This window comes from Carica papaya, chromosome 9 (genome assembly GCF_054855325.1).
Source record: "Carica papaya isolate Zhongbai chromosome 9, ASM5485532v1, whole genome shotgun sequence".
Classification (NCBI taxonomy): domain Eukaryota; kingdom Viridiplantae; phylum Streptophyta; class Magnoliopsida; order Brassicales; family Caricaceae; genus Carica; species Carica papaya.
This window is the reverse complement of record NC_142317.1, coordinates 33814123-33831821: the sequence shown is the minus strand read 5'-3', so window position 1 is coordinate 33831821 and position 17699 is coordinate 33814123. Positions and strand designations below refer to the sequence as shown.

General features: G+C 34.5%; 3 protein-coding genes across 5 annotated transcripts in view; all 3 read right to left on the bottom strand.

The window, feature by feature from the left end:
- The window catches only part of NRPC2 (nuclear RNA polymerase C2), a 42254-nt gene extending 41650 nt beyond the window's left edge, over positions 1–604 (bottom strand). For 2 of the 3 annotated variants that reach the window (XM_088210662.1, XM_088210664.1), the window contains exons 1-2: positions 407–604; positions 56–313 (exon numbers count right to left, since the gene is read on the bottom strand). In XM_088210662.1, the coding sequence (XP_088066788.1) occupies positions 56–99 (44 nt within the window). In that variant the 5' untranslated portion in view covers positions 100–313; positions 407–604. The remainder of the gene's footprint in view (positions 1–55; positions 314–406) is intronic. The other variant, XM_088210663.1, reaches the window with a different exon arrangement.
- LOC148240293 (agamous-like MADS-box protein AGL29) lies at positions 99–1768 on the bottom strand. Its single transcript, XM_088212124.1, has 2 exons — positions 1319–1768; positions 99–257 (listed from the first exon to the last, which is right to left on the bottom strand). The coding sequence occupies exons 1-2, from the start codon at positions 1766–1768 to the stop codon at positions 99–101; spliced, it is 609 nt and encodes a 202-aa protein (XP_088068250.1).
- A 9881-nt stretch (positions 1769–11649) lies between these two features.
- LOC110819761 (pentatricopeptide repeat-containing protein At1g11290, chloroplastic-like) lies at positions 11650–13485 on the bottom strand. Its single transcript, XM_022049073.2, has one exon. It carries the CDS (start codon positions 13483–13485, stop codon positions 11650–11652), a length of 1836 nt encoding a protein of 611 aa, XP_021904765.1.
- Between the last annotated feature and the right edge of the window lie 4214 nt (positions 13486–17699).

Below are 17699 nucleotides of genomic sequence, written 5' to 3'. Positions count from 1 at the left end.
GACAATCAAAACTTAAATATATGCCAAAAAAAACGTATAAGTGACAAGAACATACGTTGAAGTTTGTTTGGAAGACACTTCCTCTTGCATAAGACCCATCAATTGATACCAGCTTTAATATTTAAGTGCTCCTGAAACTGCCTATGACAGAGAACAAGCAGTGAAACGGAGACAGCTCTAAATGAAACAGCAAAATTCGGTTCTGGAAGGGAGAGGGGAGGAAATTCCGCAATGAACTGAGAGAGAGGTGTAAGAATCTGAAAGGAAGCAAATGAGTAATGAAACTAAATATGGCGGTCGCGACTGATTACACCTGCAAATATCATTGAATAGACATATATTGAAAATCTATAAACTGATCACAAAATTGCAAGGGAAGTAGAAATCAAATGAGTAGAATTCAAACTTTATATGAAAAGGAGAGCGGTAGGAGACTAGAAGTTGCAACTTGCAAGCAATTGCGGCTGAGTCTGTAGAGTTTCAGCCTTCACATGAGCAGCTGAGCAGGTGGCTATGGCGATTTCGAGCTAAGGATCGGGTCGGGCCGAAGGTGGCGGCGGTGTTGAAGGTGTTGCTTCCGTTTGAATTGAGAGAGGTGACAGAAAGGCGCTGCCGCTGTTTTATATTATTATATTATTAGATTTTTATAATTTTAAAAATTAATTTTATAATTATAAATTATAATTAATTAAAATTCTATTTTTATATTTAAAAAATTAAATATATATTGTACATATCATAAAATTATTTTTATACTTAGAGATTATATATATGAAATTAAAAATAGTACTGAAGATAATGATGATAATAATAATAATAATAGTAACAATAATAATTTAAATAAGAATTAACTCGAATAAGATTAAACATTACAAGACATTTATGTTTTTTATTCTTGAACTAAACATAAACATTCAATTAAATTTCGTAAATTTTTTTAAAGTTATGATCGGTGAAAAAAGTTAATGGTATTTTTTTTTTTTTATATCTGCAGTAGTTATACCTTTATTTGTTTGTTATCGAGCATATACCATCCATACTCTTATGGACCAAATACAATATGTAGAAATCTGAATGAAGTTATAGTAAATTTATTATATATAAAACTAAAAAAATAGAAAAAATTAGTGAAAGTAAAAAAAAAATACTCAACTTTAAGCAATAATAAATTATTTTGTTAAAATAAAATTTATTCACGAACTTTATAACGAGATTGTTACATTACAATGCTCATTTACTTCTACTTTTTAAGCATTTTTATGTATCATTTGATAGGAGGTACAGGAGAGGTTTCTTTCTTCTTAATCTGTTCTTTTACCTTATTGTACATATCTTGCAATGACGCATACATCTCTGAGACCTCAGTTGGGCTTAACTCATCAATTTGTTGGATATTTTTCTCAAATTCTGAGTTTTTGATTTGTTGACGAAGTACTAACTTACGCTTCCTTTGATTCTCTAACTGGTCCTGCAAATGATCGAGTTGTTGATTGAGATTTTGAACCCTAGTAGCATGTTGGGCATCAATAGGGACACCATTACTGTTTTCTTTTTTACTTGAGAAATGTTGAAAAATTTGATCAACACTTGGACTACCGAATGAGTATAGAGTCCCTGTCGGCGAATATATTGCGATGGCCATTTGCACCGCACATAAGCTAACCAACGCACTTGCCTTCTTGAAAAGACCAACTCGACGTTTTGAGAAGGTAATGCGCCTAGAGGAATTATTCTCAATTAGTTTCATAGGAATTTTTTTGCGACCCATGATTTCTAGAACTTTTAGTATGCTTGGATAGGAGATGGTACTCTTCTGGAATATAAAGCTAATATATAGTTGAAATTTCAACGATAACAATTCTCAAGATTTCATCTATTAGCATCTCTTTTAATTTAATTATTTCATATTTATGAATTTGTGATTACATAAGTATTATAATTTGAGTTCTTAACTAAAGAGATTTTGTTTGGATACGTATCTAATATAGCAGATAACACATTAAATAATTAGTATTTTTTAACATATATAAACTAATCAGAATAAAAATATAAAATCTTATTAAAATTAGAGATTTTTTTTTCTTTATTTGAACAACACTTAATATTTTTACGACAATTCCACTATATGACAATTACAACAGTAACACATGGCAAAAACTCCATATGAAGAAAAATTTAAAAATAAGAATCACTTCGTTTAGATTGAAAATGGGATCAAAGGCTTAAGAATTTGGTTCACTAGTTAATTAACTACCCTTCAACTATCTCAACTATCCTTTGATTGAATGATTGGTACTTTGATTCATGCCGATTAATATGTAGTTTCGAATCAGATTATATGTCTTATGTAACACTTAACCCAATAAATTTGATCCGGGATAATTTTACATTAATAAAATAATATATTAAAATAATTTAAATTTTATTTTATTTTATTTTTTATGAATTTTTTTGAAAAAAATAGATTTAGATATGAAATTAAAAATAACTTTGAAAAAATGGGTGAAACTGTGAATAAAAGAAAGTGCTTTTGAAAGAAAAAATTAAAACAGGGGGTAAAATCACAAAAAAAAAATACGGTCATATGAGACGGCCACATCAACAGCATGGTGAGTCAGAACGCGTAGCGTGGCGAACACATAGACTCTGACTCCACGCGGGAGCCACGCGGGCGATCAGCGTGCCTGGGCGATCCAACAGTCCATATCGAATTTTGCGCACATGGATAACCCATATGCGTATTCTCTCTAGACGCGATCGAATGGATGGAATTGATCACAATGGACGACCCAAATTCGCACATATGATCAGCCTAAACAGGCAACGATTGGATGACTCTCCTTGCTCCACATCGATGCGGACGAACCACCAGGATCAGAGGGAAGAGAGATATTTAAACCTCTCTTTAGTCGACCCCAAAACCCTAGCCAACAACCCCGACTGGAGAAGAAGAAGGAGGGCGGCCAGAGGGACACTGTCGCCACCACCGGCACCGAAAAAGGTAAAAAAATTTCCCTTCCACTCAGAATTGAATTCTGAGCCTCCCCACACCCATATTAAAGCAAAAAAGGTAGTGAGTGAGCTGAAAAATACGAGCGAATCTAGGTCAAGCCACTGCGATTGCAACCCGAAAACCCCTCTGATAACCCCCTTCCCGTTTTCCGTTCCCTACAATTTTCTGATTATTTTTTTTCTCCTCCCTTTTTGTGCAGGTTAGCAGAAGAAAAACCCGGACCGGCAAGGAGGATCGGCAGAGTCATCGCACTTGGAGACCCTTCTACCGATAGGGTTTCAATTTTTTCCTTTTTCAGCCAATAGAGACCCCTTAACTTGGGTTTTGGCAAGTTTTCATACAAAACTGGCCAAAATTGGCCAAAACCGACAAAAAACGACCATGCCAAGAGAAACCACCACCTGTGGGCGACGGAGCTAGTGCTAAAGCACGGCACCGCCGCCATGCCAGAACCTTAAATTGGCCGAAAAAGTTTAAAAATACCTATTTTGTCCTTTTAGAGTATTTTTAGATACATAAAGAGTATTTTTAATTTCTACATAAAAATTTTGGGACCGCTAGGAGGTGCAGTAAATAGTACAGTATTTCGGACACTGATATGAGGTAAGAATCTCTCACAATTTTCTCCTCTATGGTAAATTGAACCTTAATAATCAATAAAATTATCTTTTGTGAAAATTAAAAAATAAAACTAATTACATGTCACCAATGAAGCCGAAACTATTCAGTGTATAATTGCCTTAACTTATTCGTATTGCCTATTTATTTTCTTATACTACCTAAATTGTTTATTATTACACCGTGCACTTTAAATTATTAATTTTAATTGTTTTCTTATTTATTGATTACCTAACTGTTATTTTTATCTATTGACTGATTTGAAATAAATGCACTAATCATATTTTTTAATTGTTAAACTATAAATTTGCATTATTTGCTTTCGTTTTATTGATCTGTAAATATGAAGATGTTGGTATGCGATTGGTGATTGGTTGTAACATGAATCTATGTATGAAAGGCTTACTGGGTACCCTAGGAAAAGGTAAACGGACCTGATACATAGGAAAAATCCTATCGTAAATATTACCTCAGTCAAACGGGACTAAGAAGTCCCATACCGGAAGGGATTGAGAGATATAGTTCATCCTCATACCAGATGGGTATTGAGGTGGCGACATATTTGACGCCCATTACCAGACAGGGTATGAGAATGACTGATTAATAAATAAATTTGATATTAGGTTCACGTGTAAGGGGATATCCATATGGACCCTCAGGGGCACTGGTAAACAAGTAAATTTATTATTATGACTCATTTTAAAATGAAATCAAAATACGATTCGGGTTATTGCTTTCGTAGGTCGATTTTGAAAACTCATAAATGCAAGTATGGAACAACATTTTTATATTAAACAAATTTATTTAAGAAAAACAAATGGTTCCATTTGTTGTTTTATGATTTTTTACCAACCTTTGGTTTTCTATATCGGTGTTAATGTGATATTCTTACTGAATTAGTGTAGCTCATTCTCTTATTTAATCATTTGAGATCAGGAAGACTAAAATTTAGATCTTGAACAACAGGAAGATTGCGAATAAAGATTACCTCCTGAATCCCATCAGAGTTGCCCAGGGGAGGTTAATCCTACAGGAACTTTATTTCGTTTTGTTTTAATTATTTATTCCGTTACTTTAAACTTCTATAAAGGGACATTCCCGTACCCCTATTGGGTATCCTAATTTACTGTGTAAGAAATATAAAATATAAATTCTAAATTATTTCCGTTTATAGTTGGTATAATTCGATATTTTCATTTCCTTATGTCATGGGCCTTTACAGTTGGTATCAGAGTCGCGTTCCTCAGATCCATTCCTTGCACAAAAATTTAAATCACTAAATATAACTCGACACTCAACCATTTCTTATGAAATGCAGGTACAAGAATATGAGGAGAGGAAGACCCCCACTAAATCGAGCAGCCCGGGATGGGTCACTTCGAGAGGATGTCGATTGATTCTTTGAGATGCTGAAGAGACTTATCTTCTCTCAGCAGGCCTGGGAAGAGATGAGGGAGCTATCTGACCCTTCACCACTGTCACATTATGAGCCACCCCTGTAACAAGTAAATCTAGTGCCACCCCGATACAGCCCTGCTCCTCCACCATATCATCTAGCACCACTACAATACAATTTAGTGCCCACATTATATAACCAGGTGCCGTCATAGGGCCACCCAAACCCTCCTTAGTATAATCTACCTCTTCAAGGAGATCTAGTTCCACCCATGGTAGATGCAGGCTACATTGAGAGGTATAAGAGATTAAACCCATCTATCTTTACAAGGGTATCCTCATTTGAAGAGGCTGAGTATTAGTTAGCCGAGACAAAGAAGGTCTTCGCAACTCTTGGGGTGATTCTCGAACATAAGATTGTACTTACCACCTACATATTCATGGGTGAGGCAGATCACTGGTGGATCCTGAAATAGACCACCCTACTCATTTCAGTCACCTGAAAATAGTTTCTGATATCCTTCAATGCATAGTATCTACCAGAGCATCTTCGGTATTTGAAGGAAATAGAGTTTGCACACTTGGTCCAGGGTGAGATGACAATGTCTGAGTATGCCTAGAAATTCTTAGAGTTGGGCCGGTATTCTCTTGAAAGTATGATGGATGAAGGCAGAAAGGCAATGAAGTTTGAGTGTGGCCTCCGTCATGAGATCAGACAACAGTTGTATGTATTCGACCTCAACACCTACTCAGCAGTTTTGGTCAAGGCACAACTAATAGAGATGAACCTTTGCATTTTTTCTCTAATAGTGAAAAATTTCATATCACCGGTTTCACATCACAGGTCAGCACCTACTGCATCGACTCAGTAGAACAAGAGACCTAGCTCTGTGACTAGAGCTCCTACTCAAGCTCCAGCAACAAGACGCGGCAGGGCTTGTCGAGACTGTGGCAAGTATCATTAGGATCGACTCTGCTATCGCCTCAACAATACCTACCGCATATGTGAAAGTGTCTAACATTACGCGAGAATTACAGCATAGTGAGATCACTAACACAATATATCTCCTTAGGGTGCTGGAATCACATTTATAAAGAAAGATAATCGGTCCCTGAGGTTGTGTATTAACTACAGGGAATTGAATATAGTCACAATCAAGAACAAATATCCCCTCCCCATGATCGATGATCTTTTCGATCAGTTAAAGGGTGCTCAGATTTTTTCCAAGATAAACTTGCGTTCGGGTTACCATCAGGTGAAGATTAGGGTAGAGGACATTTCTAAGACAGCCTTCAGAACCAGGTATAGACATTATGAGTTCTTGGTCATGCCATTTAAGCTAACCAATGCGCCAATAATTTTTATGGACTTGATGAATAGGGTTTTCGGGCAGTTCATGGATCAGTTCGTCATAGTGTTTATCGATGATATCCTGGTATATTCGAAAGGCAAAAAGGAATATGCTCAGTACCTGACTCAGGTTTTAAATATTCTTAGGAAAAAAAAATATATGCAAATATGAACAAGTGTGGGCTATAACTCGAGCAAACTACCTTCTTAAGGCACATAAAATCTAAGGATGGGGTATCAGTAAATTCTAAGAAGGTTAAGGCAGTACTCAGTTGAAAGAATTTGATTTCGGTTAAGGACATTCGTAAATTTTTGGGAATGACAGGTTATTATTGTAGGTTTGTGGAAGGAATTTCTATCCTAACTGCTCCCTTGACCCAACTTACAAAGAAGAATGTCAAGTTTGAGTGGAATGAGAACTGCGAAAAGAGCTTTACAGAAATCATGAAGCGGTTGACTACCGCACCAATTTTGACTCTGCTGAGTGGAACAGGTAGATACATAATGTTCAATTATGTTTCCTATCTAGGTTGGACTGTGTTCTTATGCAGGATGAAAATATCATAGTCTATAGATCCCGACAGTTGAAAGGTCATGAAAAGAATTACCCTACTAACGACTTAAAATTTTCCATCATTATCCACACCTTAAAGACCTTGCGCCACTATTTTTATCGAGAGACTTTTGATATTTATACAGATCATAAGAGTTTGAAGTATACATTCACCCAAAAGAATCTCAACATGCATCAGAGGTATTTGATAAAGTTTCTCAAGGACTACGATTGTAAGATTTTGTATTACTCGGGCAAGGGCAGTGTGGTAGCGGACGCACTCAGCAGAAAAAATGCAGATATGTTGGTCTACTTAATTGTTTCTGAATATAGAAAAATAGGGGTTGCGCAACAGATCAACTTCAGGATTTGAAGAGATTTACATGTCTGACCCATCTAACTGTCCAATATGAACTGATTTAAAGATAGAGAAAGTTCAATTGACTGATTTCTCCCTAATAGCTCTTAGGAAGGATACAGAATATGGAGTCAATTCAGAATTTCGAGTCTCTGCCAATAGGTTGCTTAGGTTCTAGAATATGGTATGTGTCCTAGATGACAGTGAACTAAAAAGTGATATTATGATAGAGTCTCATACCTTAAAGTTCACTATGCATCCCAAAAGTATTAAGATATATCAAAGTATGCGACCTCGGTTTTGGTAGAGTGGAATGAAAAAAGAAATTATTGATTTTGTTTTGAACTGTCTTGTATGTCAACGGGTTAAAGCAGAACATCAACGTCCAGGTGGACTACTTCAGCCATTACCATCCTGGAGTGGAAATGAGAACATATCCCCATGAATTTTGTAACATGGTTATCTAAGGCACGCTCGAGATATGATGTCATTTGAGTAATTATTGACCGGCTCACCAAGTCCTCTCATTTCTTGGTCCTCAAAATGGCCGACCCCTTAAACAAGGTAGCAAGAATTTATATCCGAGAGATAATCATGTTACATTGAGTTCCAGTGATAGTAGTATCCGACAGAGACCCTTGATTCACTTCTCAGTTTTGGTCTAGTTTTCAGCAAGTAGCTGGAACGAGACTGTCCCTCAGCACAACATTCTACCCTCAAACAGATGGATAATCAGAATGAATAATTCATCCACTAGAAGATATGCTCAGAGCTTGTGTTATGGGCTTTCAAAGGACATTGGGATGATCACTTGTCTCTGATAGAGTTTGCTTACAATAACATTTACTAAACAAGTATCGACATGACCCCCCCATATGAGGCATTGTATGACTGACCATGTAGATCGTCAATTTGTTGGGAAAAGGTGGGTGATAAAAAATTGTTTGGTCCAGATCTTATAAAGGAGACCACGACTAAGATAGTTAAGATCATAAAGAACATCTAGACAACTTAGAGTAGGTAGAAGAGTTATGCGGACACCTAGATGAGAGATTTTGAATTTGAGAAAGATGATATAGTGTTTCTTAATATCACTCCATTTAAGGGTATCAGCAGGTTTGAAAAAAAGAAAAAATTAAATCATTGGTTCATTGAAGTGTTTGAGATCTTGGACATGGTTGGTATGTCCGCTTACAGACTAGCATTACCCCCGGAGCTATCCAGAGTTTATAACGTATTCTATATATCTATACTGCACAAGTACAACCCAGATCCATCGCATATCCTGTGTCACGAGCCACTTTTACTTCGGGAGGATCTATTCTATGAGAATGTACCAGTAGGTATTTTAGACCAAAAGAGTAGAGTGATTCGCAACAGAGAAATACCTTCGTCAAGGTCTTATTGCAGAATCACGCAGAGAGCGAGGCTACATGAGAGTTATAATCAGACTTTAAAGCCTAGTACCCCCAACAGTTTGACTAGTGAGAGGGCGATAAATTTCAAGAACAAAATTTCTTCTTAGGAGATGGAGAGTTGTAACACCCGAGCCTAAAAATTCGGTTTGAGATAATTTTACATTAATAAAATAATATACTAAAATAATTTAATTTTTATTTTATTTTATTTTTATGAAATGTTTTGAGAAAAAATAGATTTAGGAATGATATTAAAAATAATTTTGAGAAAATGGGTGAAACTGTGAATAAGGGGAGATATTTTTGAAAGAGAAACTTAAAACATGGGGTAAAATCGCAAAAAATGGGAAATAAGGTCACGTGGGACGACCACATCAGTAGCACGGTGAGTCAGAATGCGCCGCGTGGCAGATACGCTGACTCTGGCTCCACGTGGGAGCCACGCAAGCGATCTACATGCTTGAGCGATTTGACGACCCAGATCGCATCCTGCGCACACAGACGGTCCATATTCATTTTTTCTTCAGATACGATCGGACGTATGAGATTTATTACGATGGACGGCCCAAATTCGCACATGTGATCGGCCTAAATAGGCAATAACCAAATGGCTCTCCTCGCTCTACGTCGATGTGGATGAACGACCAGGATCTGAGGGAAGAGAGGTATTTAAACCTCTCTTCAGTCGGCTCCAAAACCCTAACCGACAACCCCAATCGGAGAAGAAGAAGGAGAACAGCTGGAGGAAAGACTAGCTATCAGAGGGACACCGTCGTCGTTGCATCAGAGCCACTGTCGGTGTCGAAAGAGATAAAAAAAATTTCCTTCCACTCAGAATTGAATTTCGAGCCTCCCCACACCTATATCGGAGAGAAAATGGCAGTGGATGAGCCGAAAAATACGAGTGGAGCTCGACCTAGCCACCACGGCCGCAACTTGGAAACCCCTCTGATAACTTCCTTCCTGTTTTTCGTTCCCCGTAGTTTTCTGGCTATTTTATTTCTCGTCCTTCTCTGTGCAGGTTTGTCGAAGGAAAACCCTGACTACTACGAAGGAACAACAGAGTCGCTGCACCATGAGTCCCTTCTGCCAGTAGGGTTTCGATTTTGTTTTTTCTGGCCAACAGAGGTCCCTTAACTTGGTTTTTCGCAGGTTTCTATGTAAAATCGGCCAAAATTGGCTTAAATTAGCCAAAAATGACCAGGCCGAAAGGAAAAGCTACCGTGGGCGACGAAGCCGACACCGGAGCATGGTGGCGGCGCCGTGCCGAAACCTTAAATTGGTCGAAAAATTTTAAAAATATATATTTTGGTCCTTTAGGGTATTTTTGGATATGTTATGGGTATTTTTAATTTTTGCAAAAAAAAAATTCAGAAAATCTGGGGACCTCTGGAAGCATAGTGAAAAATGCAGTTTTTCAGACAATGATCCGAAGTAAGAATCTCTCACATTTTTTTCTATTATGGTAAATTAAAGATTAATAATCAATAAAATTGTGTTTTGTAAAAATTAAAAAAAAATCTAAAATTAATTACAGATCGCTAGTGGAGGTGGAACTAATCAGTGTATAATTGTCTTAACTTATTCGTCTTGCCTATTTATTTTTCTATGTTGCCTAAATTACTTACTATTACATCGTGCGCTTTAAATTATTAATTTTAATTGATTTTTAGTTTATTGATTACCTAACCGTTATTTTTATCTATTGATTGATTTGAAATAAATGCTTTAATTTCGTTTCTTAATTATTAAAGTATAAATTTGTATTGTTTACTCAAATGTCGTTTTATTGATATGTAAATATGAAACGAGATATTGGTATGCGATTGGTGATTGATTGATGACGTGAACATATGTAGGAAAAGTGTATTGGGTACCATAGGAAAGAGTGGACGAACCAGTACATAGAGAAAACCCTACCGTGGATATTTTCTCAGTCGAACGAGACTGAGAAGTCTCATACTGAAATGAGTTGGGAGGTATAGTTCACTTACATACCAGACGGGGTATTGAAGTGGTGACATATTTAACGTCTATTATCGGACGTGGTATAGGGACGACCAGTTGATTAATAAATTGGAAATTGAATTCACGTGTAAGGAGATATCCCTATGGACCCCAAGGGGCACTAGTAAACAAGTAAGTTTATTATTATGACTAATTTAAAAATGAAATCAAAATACAATTCGGGTTATTGTTTTTGTATGTCGATTTTGGAAACTTAAAGGTAAGTATGAAACTACATTTTTATATCAAATAAATTTATTTAAGAAAGACAAATGGCTACATTGGTTGTTTTATGATTTTTTATCAACCTTTAGTTTTCCGTATTGGTGTTAAGTGTGATATTTTTACTGAATTCATTCACTTATTTAACCATTTTAGATTAGAAAAATTAAAATTCAGATCCTGAACAATAAGAAGGTTGCGAATAAATGTTACCTCATGAACCTCATCAGAGTTACCGAACAGAAGTTAACCTTAGAAGACCTTTATTTCGTTTTATTTTAATTATTTATTTCATTACTTTGAACTTCTATAAAAGAACATTCCCGTAATTCTATTGGGTATTTTGATTTATTATGTAAAAAATATAAATCCTAAATTTTAAATTACTTCCGTTTATAGTTAGTATAATTCGATATTTCCATATCCTTAAATCTTGGGTCTTTACATCTTGTGTGTATGCTCACTACAAATTTTTGGTATTATTAATTATATTTTTATTAATGTGCATGTGGAACTAAATTATTAAACTATCTAAACTTTTAATTATAAAACAAAATTTTCATTCTTCTCATAAAAAACAAACATAAAAAAACTAATAGAAAAAAGAAGTTCAAAAGCTTATCTAAAGAGTAAACAAGAAAGAAGTTGAAAAACTTGTATAAAAAGTGAACATATGAAGCATGCATAGTATATAGGAATAAAAGAACTTGACATTTAAGCACGTATCCCTAAATCCTTATCTCTAATCTCCATAATTTCCACCTCTAAGTTCTGTAATATAGCATATATTTCACCCGATTTTGGATGAGATCGATCAGCAACGCGAAACTCATGTAAATGTCCCTGTATCTCAAGCCAACTACAGCCAGGTGTTTTCTTCAATCCTGTATCTCTAAGGAAACTTCTCATCTTAGCTACACCAGCCCATTGCCCTGCTGCAGCATATATGTTTGAGAGCAATATGTAATTTCCAGCATTTTTTGGTTCCATGTCTAAAAGCTCCTTTGCAGCAAACTCTGCAATTTCAGTTTCACAATGTAATTTACAGGCACTCAACAAGGCAGCCCAAACCTGAGCATCAGGTTTCATAGGCATGGTTTTGATAAGTTGTCTGGCTTCATTAATATGACCAGCACGCCCCAGCAAGTCCACCATGCAAGTATAGTGTTCCTGGCAAGGTCGGAAACCATAGGACTCCATTGCATTAAATAATCCTCGTCCCTCTTCAACAAGGCCTGAATTAACACAAGCTGTCAATAATCCAAGAAAGGTTACTTGATCCGGCTTCATGTTTGATTGCTTCATTTGGTTGTACAGCATAAAACATTTAGACCAATCTCCATGCTTGGAATATGCACTGATCATAGAGTTCCATGTGATAATATCCTTACTGTCAACTTTCTCTCCATCAAAAAGTTTCCTTGCCATCTCTATAGCTCCACATTTGGCATAGCTGATCAGAATTGCTGTGTTAACAGAAGAAAATGAAGTTAGACCTGATTTCGACGAGTACCCATGAAGGTATTTTACCTGCTTTAAAGCTCCTATATTTACACAGGCAGGCAATATATTGATGACTGTCACAAAATCAGGTTTAGTTCCATCTAGTTTCATATAGGTGAAGAGAGAGAAAGCATCTAGAGACTGATTGTGGCTTACACATCCTTTTATCATTGTGCTCCATGAAACCACAGTCTTGTTTTTTACCAAGTCAAAAACTTTTCTTGCATAATTTAAATGATTGCATTCACAATACATGTCAATCAATGCATTGTGAAGTGATACTTGATAATCCAAACAACATCTCAGAACAAACGCGTGCATTTGTCTTCCCCACTCAATGGATTTCAACTGCTTGATTGAAGAAACAGCAGGAATTGCAGTAAATAAATCAGCCCCCACTCCAGATTTCACCATAAAACTCATCAACTCCATGGATTTCTCTGGGTACCCATGTTGTGAATATCCCGAAATCATCACATTCCACACTACGCCATCTTTTTCAGGCATCTTATCAAACAATAATCTTGCATCTCCTAGACTACCCAACTTGGAATACATTGATAACAATGCAGTGTTAACAGACATATCCTCTGTTAATTTATTCAAAACAACCAACCCATGAATGATTTTTCCTGTCTTCAACAAGTTCAAATCAACAAACATCCTCAACAAGTGAACAACAGTACAGGAATCAAGTTCAAAATTCTTCATTCTCATCTTCGTAAAAAGTCGAAAACTTTCCTCAACATTTTCATAATTAGAAGCCTCAGAAATTGAAGAATTCCAGTAATTAAAATCCTTAACAGACCTTTTATCAATCACCTCGTGTTCATTCCACATTTGACCACCACATCCTCTGTACATCTCCTGAAAAGCAACACTGACAAAATAAAATGAATCAAGACCAAGTTTTACAACATGGGCATGAATGGTTTTCCCATTTTGAACATCCAACAAGCAAGAACATGCTCTGAAAACAAAAGGGTAAGTAGTTTCATCCGGGTATATTAATTTACGCAACATTTCTTGGTACACCAAAAGGGTCATCTTGTATTCACCAAACTTCTCCAAACTTCGTAGTAGGGAGTGGTAAAGAATCGAATTTGCAATGGGGATAGAATTAAAGACGAGAAGTGAGTGATGGAGGAGACCCAAGTTCGTATAGGATTGGATGAGTTCAGAGCAAAGTGTTTGATTTTGGTGCAGTCCATGGAGGATGAACCTGGCATGGATTTGTTGAAGATGTTTGGGGTTCTTGCAGAGAGTTAAGAGGGAAGGGACTGTGGTGAAAAGCCTTGTTTGAGAAGTGGGCAAGTGTGGGAATTTGAAAAGGAGACGCCTTGACATATTATTACCACCATGGTAGTGGTTTCAAGATGACCAAGTCTAAATCCCAAGGTTTGGAAAACCACCTTTTTAAAATTTTGAATGGCAAGAAACTTTTAGATCATGAAATAGAGAGGATTAAATTTTTGCTCTTGTTTGCCTCCTTGTTCCTTGTTTGTTGTGCATATTCAATGACTAAACAAATTGTTATTGGTGTTGTTAGTGGTGATTGTTGGACTGCAGGAGCAATAAGCTTCTCTAAAATTAGCTATGAAGTAGTCTTAATGAAATCTATCATCCAATCATTTTCATTTAACTTTTAGATGCATAAATAACTCTATTTATTCCTTTATTTTAATGATACAATCATTTTGTTCTCATACGTATATTTGTTCATCTATGATTTGCTCTCCCGTACTGGTTTTTGTAACGCGATCATAATTTTTTAAATTCTAGGACATCAAAGATTTTTCTAGTGTACAAATATCCATTGAACTCTAAGGATCAATAAGTTTCACGGTCCTCCCTAACGTATTTCTCGTTTATTCTCTTCGAACTATCGTCACCAAAACAAAGCCAACCTTTGCGTTTCAGGTGAAAACCCTAGGGACAAAAACACAAATGGTGTTTTTTGAAAAGAAAGGCTTCACTTTTGGGTTAAATGGAATCGTGCTTTTAACTTTGGACTACTAGTTTAAAAATGGATTGGAATTTATCGTTTTCTTTGAATGGGTTTCGGATTTAGGTTGGTTGGTTTAAAGTTTGGGTTTTTCCAATCAACAAAAGGGTAAAAGAAAATTCTTTAGTGGGTTGGTTTAAATAAAAAACAACAAGGGTTGGGTTCTAACACTTGGGCCTTTTTTCCTTTCTTTTCCAAAGATATATGTTTTCATCCTTAAAAGTGAACATAATTTTTCAATTAAATTCTAATAAATTTTTCCAATCATATGATTAATGGAAAAAGTATTGACATTTTTTTCTTCATTCCTAGAGTGATAGTACTTTTATTTACTTATTACCGAGCATATTTTCATCCACATTTCTTATTAACAAATGTAACATCTAGAAATTTCTGATCAAACCATAGCGAATCTATTTTATACAAAACTAAAATAAATATAAAAAGAATTAAATACGTAAGAGAAAAAATAAATGAAAGTAAAAAAAAAAAAAACTTAACTGAAAGCAAGCATGAGTATTTCTTTGAACTATAATTTATTCATTGACCTTATAATGAAAATGTTAGAGTACAATGCTTATTTATTTTCACTCTTTTGGCAATTCATCTATTCTTGTCGTTAACTTCATTAATTGTTGATAGGAGCTGTAAGAGAGGCTTCCTTCTCCTTGATATGTTCTTCCACCTTATTATAAAGATCCTGCAATGCTGCATGCCTCTCTAAGAGCTCACTTGGGCTTAACTCATTAATGGGTCGAAAATATTTTTCAAAGTTATCGAGTTGCTGTTGAAGTACTAACTCCCGCTTCTTTTCTTGATCTAACTGGTCTAGTAAATAATCGAGTTGTCAATTAAGGTTCTTGATTTTGTTGTCATGCTGGGGATCAACATGGACATTGGTATTGCTCTCTTTTTTACTTAAAAATCGTTTAAAAACTTCAGTAGCACCTGGACTGCCAAATGAATGAAGAACTCCTGTTGGTGAATATATTACGATGACCATTTGCACTGCACATAAGCTAACCAACTCTTTTGCTTTCTTGAAAAGATCAATTCGACGCTTTGAGAATGTAGCGTGCCGAGAGGAATTATGCTTGATTTTTTTCATAGGAATCTTTCGGCGGGCCATGATTCTTAAAGTTTCTTAGTATGCTTAGAGAGGAGATGGTGCTCTTCTGCAATTGAAAGCTAATTTATGCTTACAATTTTCAAGAATTTCATAATTAAAATTCTTAATTTAGGAAATTTTATTTAAATGCGTTACGATATAATAAGGAATATATTAAATAATTACTATATATGATATTTATAAATTAATAAAAAGAAAAATATTAAATCTTACCATAACCGAAGATTTTTTTCTTTATTTAAATAGTAATTAATATTATAACGTCTTTCATTATTTGACTGTTGTAATAGTAATATAAGATACAATTATGCATATAGAAAAATTTTAAAACAAGAGTCTCCATCAATCTTATTGAAAGCAGAATGAGACATTAAAGAATTTTGTTACACTAGCCAATTTATACACTTGTGATTTTATATGACAGTTAGTTGAAATTATCAAATTAGTCTTTAAAGTATGACATTTGTTATAATTTGGTCCATAATATTATTTTTCATAATTTGGTCTATAATATTTTTTATTTATTTTAAAGATTCAACTTCCTTTATTTCTTAATAAAAAAAGTTTAAAATTATTAGATTATGGTTAGATGCTTTAAAAAAGAATTACTTTGATAATAAATTACATTAATAAATTCACAATAAAAAAATAATGTATATTTTTTTAATTAATTTAATAAAATAATTAAGATCATTTTTTGAGCTAAAGGCATGGTTTTCATAACTTGTCTTAGTAAAGAATTTTCGAAAGAGGAAAGATTAACAATACCCTATTCACAAATATTAATGGAAAAAACTTCGTAGTTGTTTAAATTTTTGTGGGTTATATAATCTTTGTGCAACAAATAAATGTATGTGTAAAGAAATGAGCATGATGAGAGGACTCAACTATTTTGTAGGATTATAAATTAAAAAAATCAAAGGAAGAGATTTTCGTAAATAAAAGAAAATATATCAAAGACCTCTTGAAAAAGTACGACTGAATATATTAAACAAAGTTCAACTCCTGTAAGCAAATCCAAAAAACTTGATACAAATGAAAATGGAAAGATAATTGATCAGAGACTTTATAGAGGCATGATAGGATCTCTCCTCTATTTTACGACAAGTAGACCACACATCATTTTAACGTGTGTATTTGTACTTTCTTTCACGCTGATCCTAAAGAGTCACACTTACATACTGCTCAAGGATATTCAAGTAGTTAAAAAAACAATCAATCCTTTGGGCTTTGGTATTTAAAAAGAAACTCTTTATAGTTATAATTTTTTAAATGTCAATTTTAAGGATTCTAAAATTGAAAAAAAAAGTACTAGTATCACTTATCAACTATTTTTAAACATGTTTATTTTTTGGTTTTTCAAAAAATAAAATTTGATTGTCGTGTTAGCCACAAAAGTCAAACTTGTTATTGTCTATCGATTATATTGATATTCTGTAATAAATATTGAGTATAAGTACCTATTCTCCTCTTATCCTCCTTGCACCTCAATTTGATTTTAGTTTTCGTTTTCTTTAGCTTTTGAGAAATTTTAAATCTGGCTTTACTAGTCATTGTTGACCCGCTCCACCATTCATCAACCTTATCATAAAAAGCATTATCTTCCAACTATTTTTCCTTCAACATGAATGGATAGGGTCCCCACTTGATCCGATCAGTCTTAAAAGAGATAGGAAAATTATCATATAATAATATGTTATAGAACCTTCTATAAATACTCGTTGTTTGTAATTGACAAAAAATTAATACTAAGGACATATTAATTTGTGAACATATTGGGTTAAGTCTCTGGTTAGACAAAGTTCATTTAACTTACATGAGAGGTAAATCTATTAAATCGAGTTTATCAATACTCTACTAGAATTTATCAGTATAAGCTCTCGAAAAGTGTCCATCAAACCTTCATTATCTACTCACTACCATATTAACTTTGAATTGGTTTCGAAATGACTTGGAATTTTTGGTTTTCTTTGAATGGTATTTGGGTTTGTGTGGGTTGGTTTAAAATTGGGTTTTTCCCTTCTTTTCCATTTTTCTTTATCTTTTTATTTTTTTTCTTCTTTTTCTTTTTCCTTTTCTATTTTTGTATCTTTTAATTTTTATTCTAGTTCTATTTTTTTTTTCTCT

Bases quoted from the DNA above. Each gene is read 5' to 3' on its own strand.
- LOC148240293 (XM_088212124.1), bottom strand. From the start codon at position 1,768: ATGGGTCGCAAAAAAATTCCTATGAAACTAATTGAGAATAATTCCTCT. The intron at 258-1,318 runs GTAAAAGAACAG...GCTTCCTTTCAG, and splicing joins TGCAAGATATGTACAATAAG to ATTCTTACACCTCTCTCTCA.
- LOC110819761 (XM_022049073.2), bottom strand. From the start codon at position 13,485: ATGACCCTTTTGGTGTACCAAGAAATGTTGCGTAAATTAATATACCCG.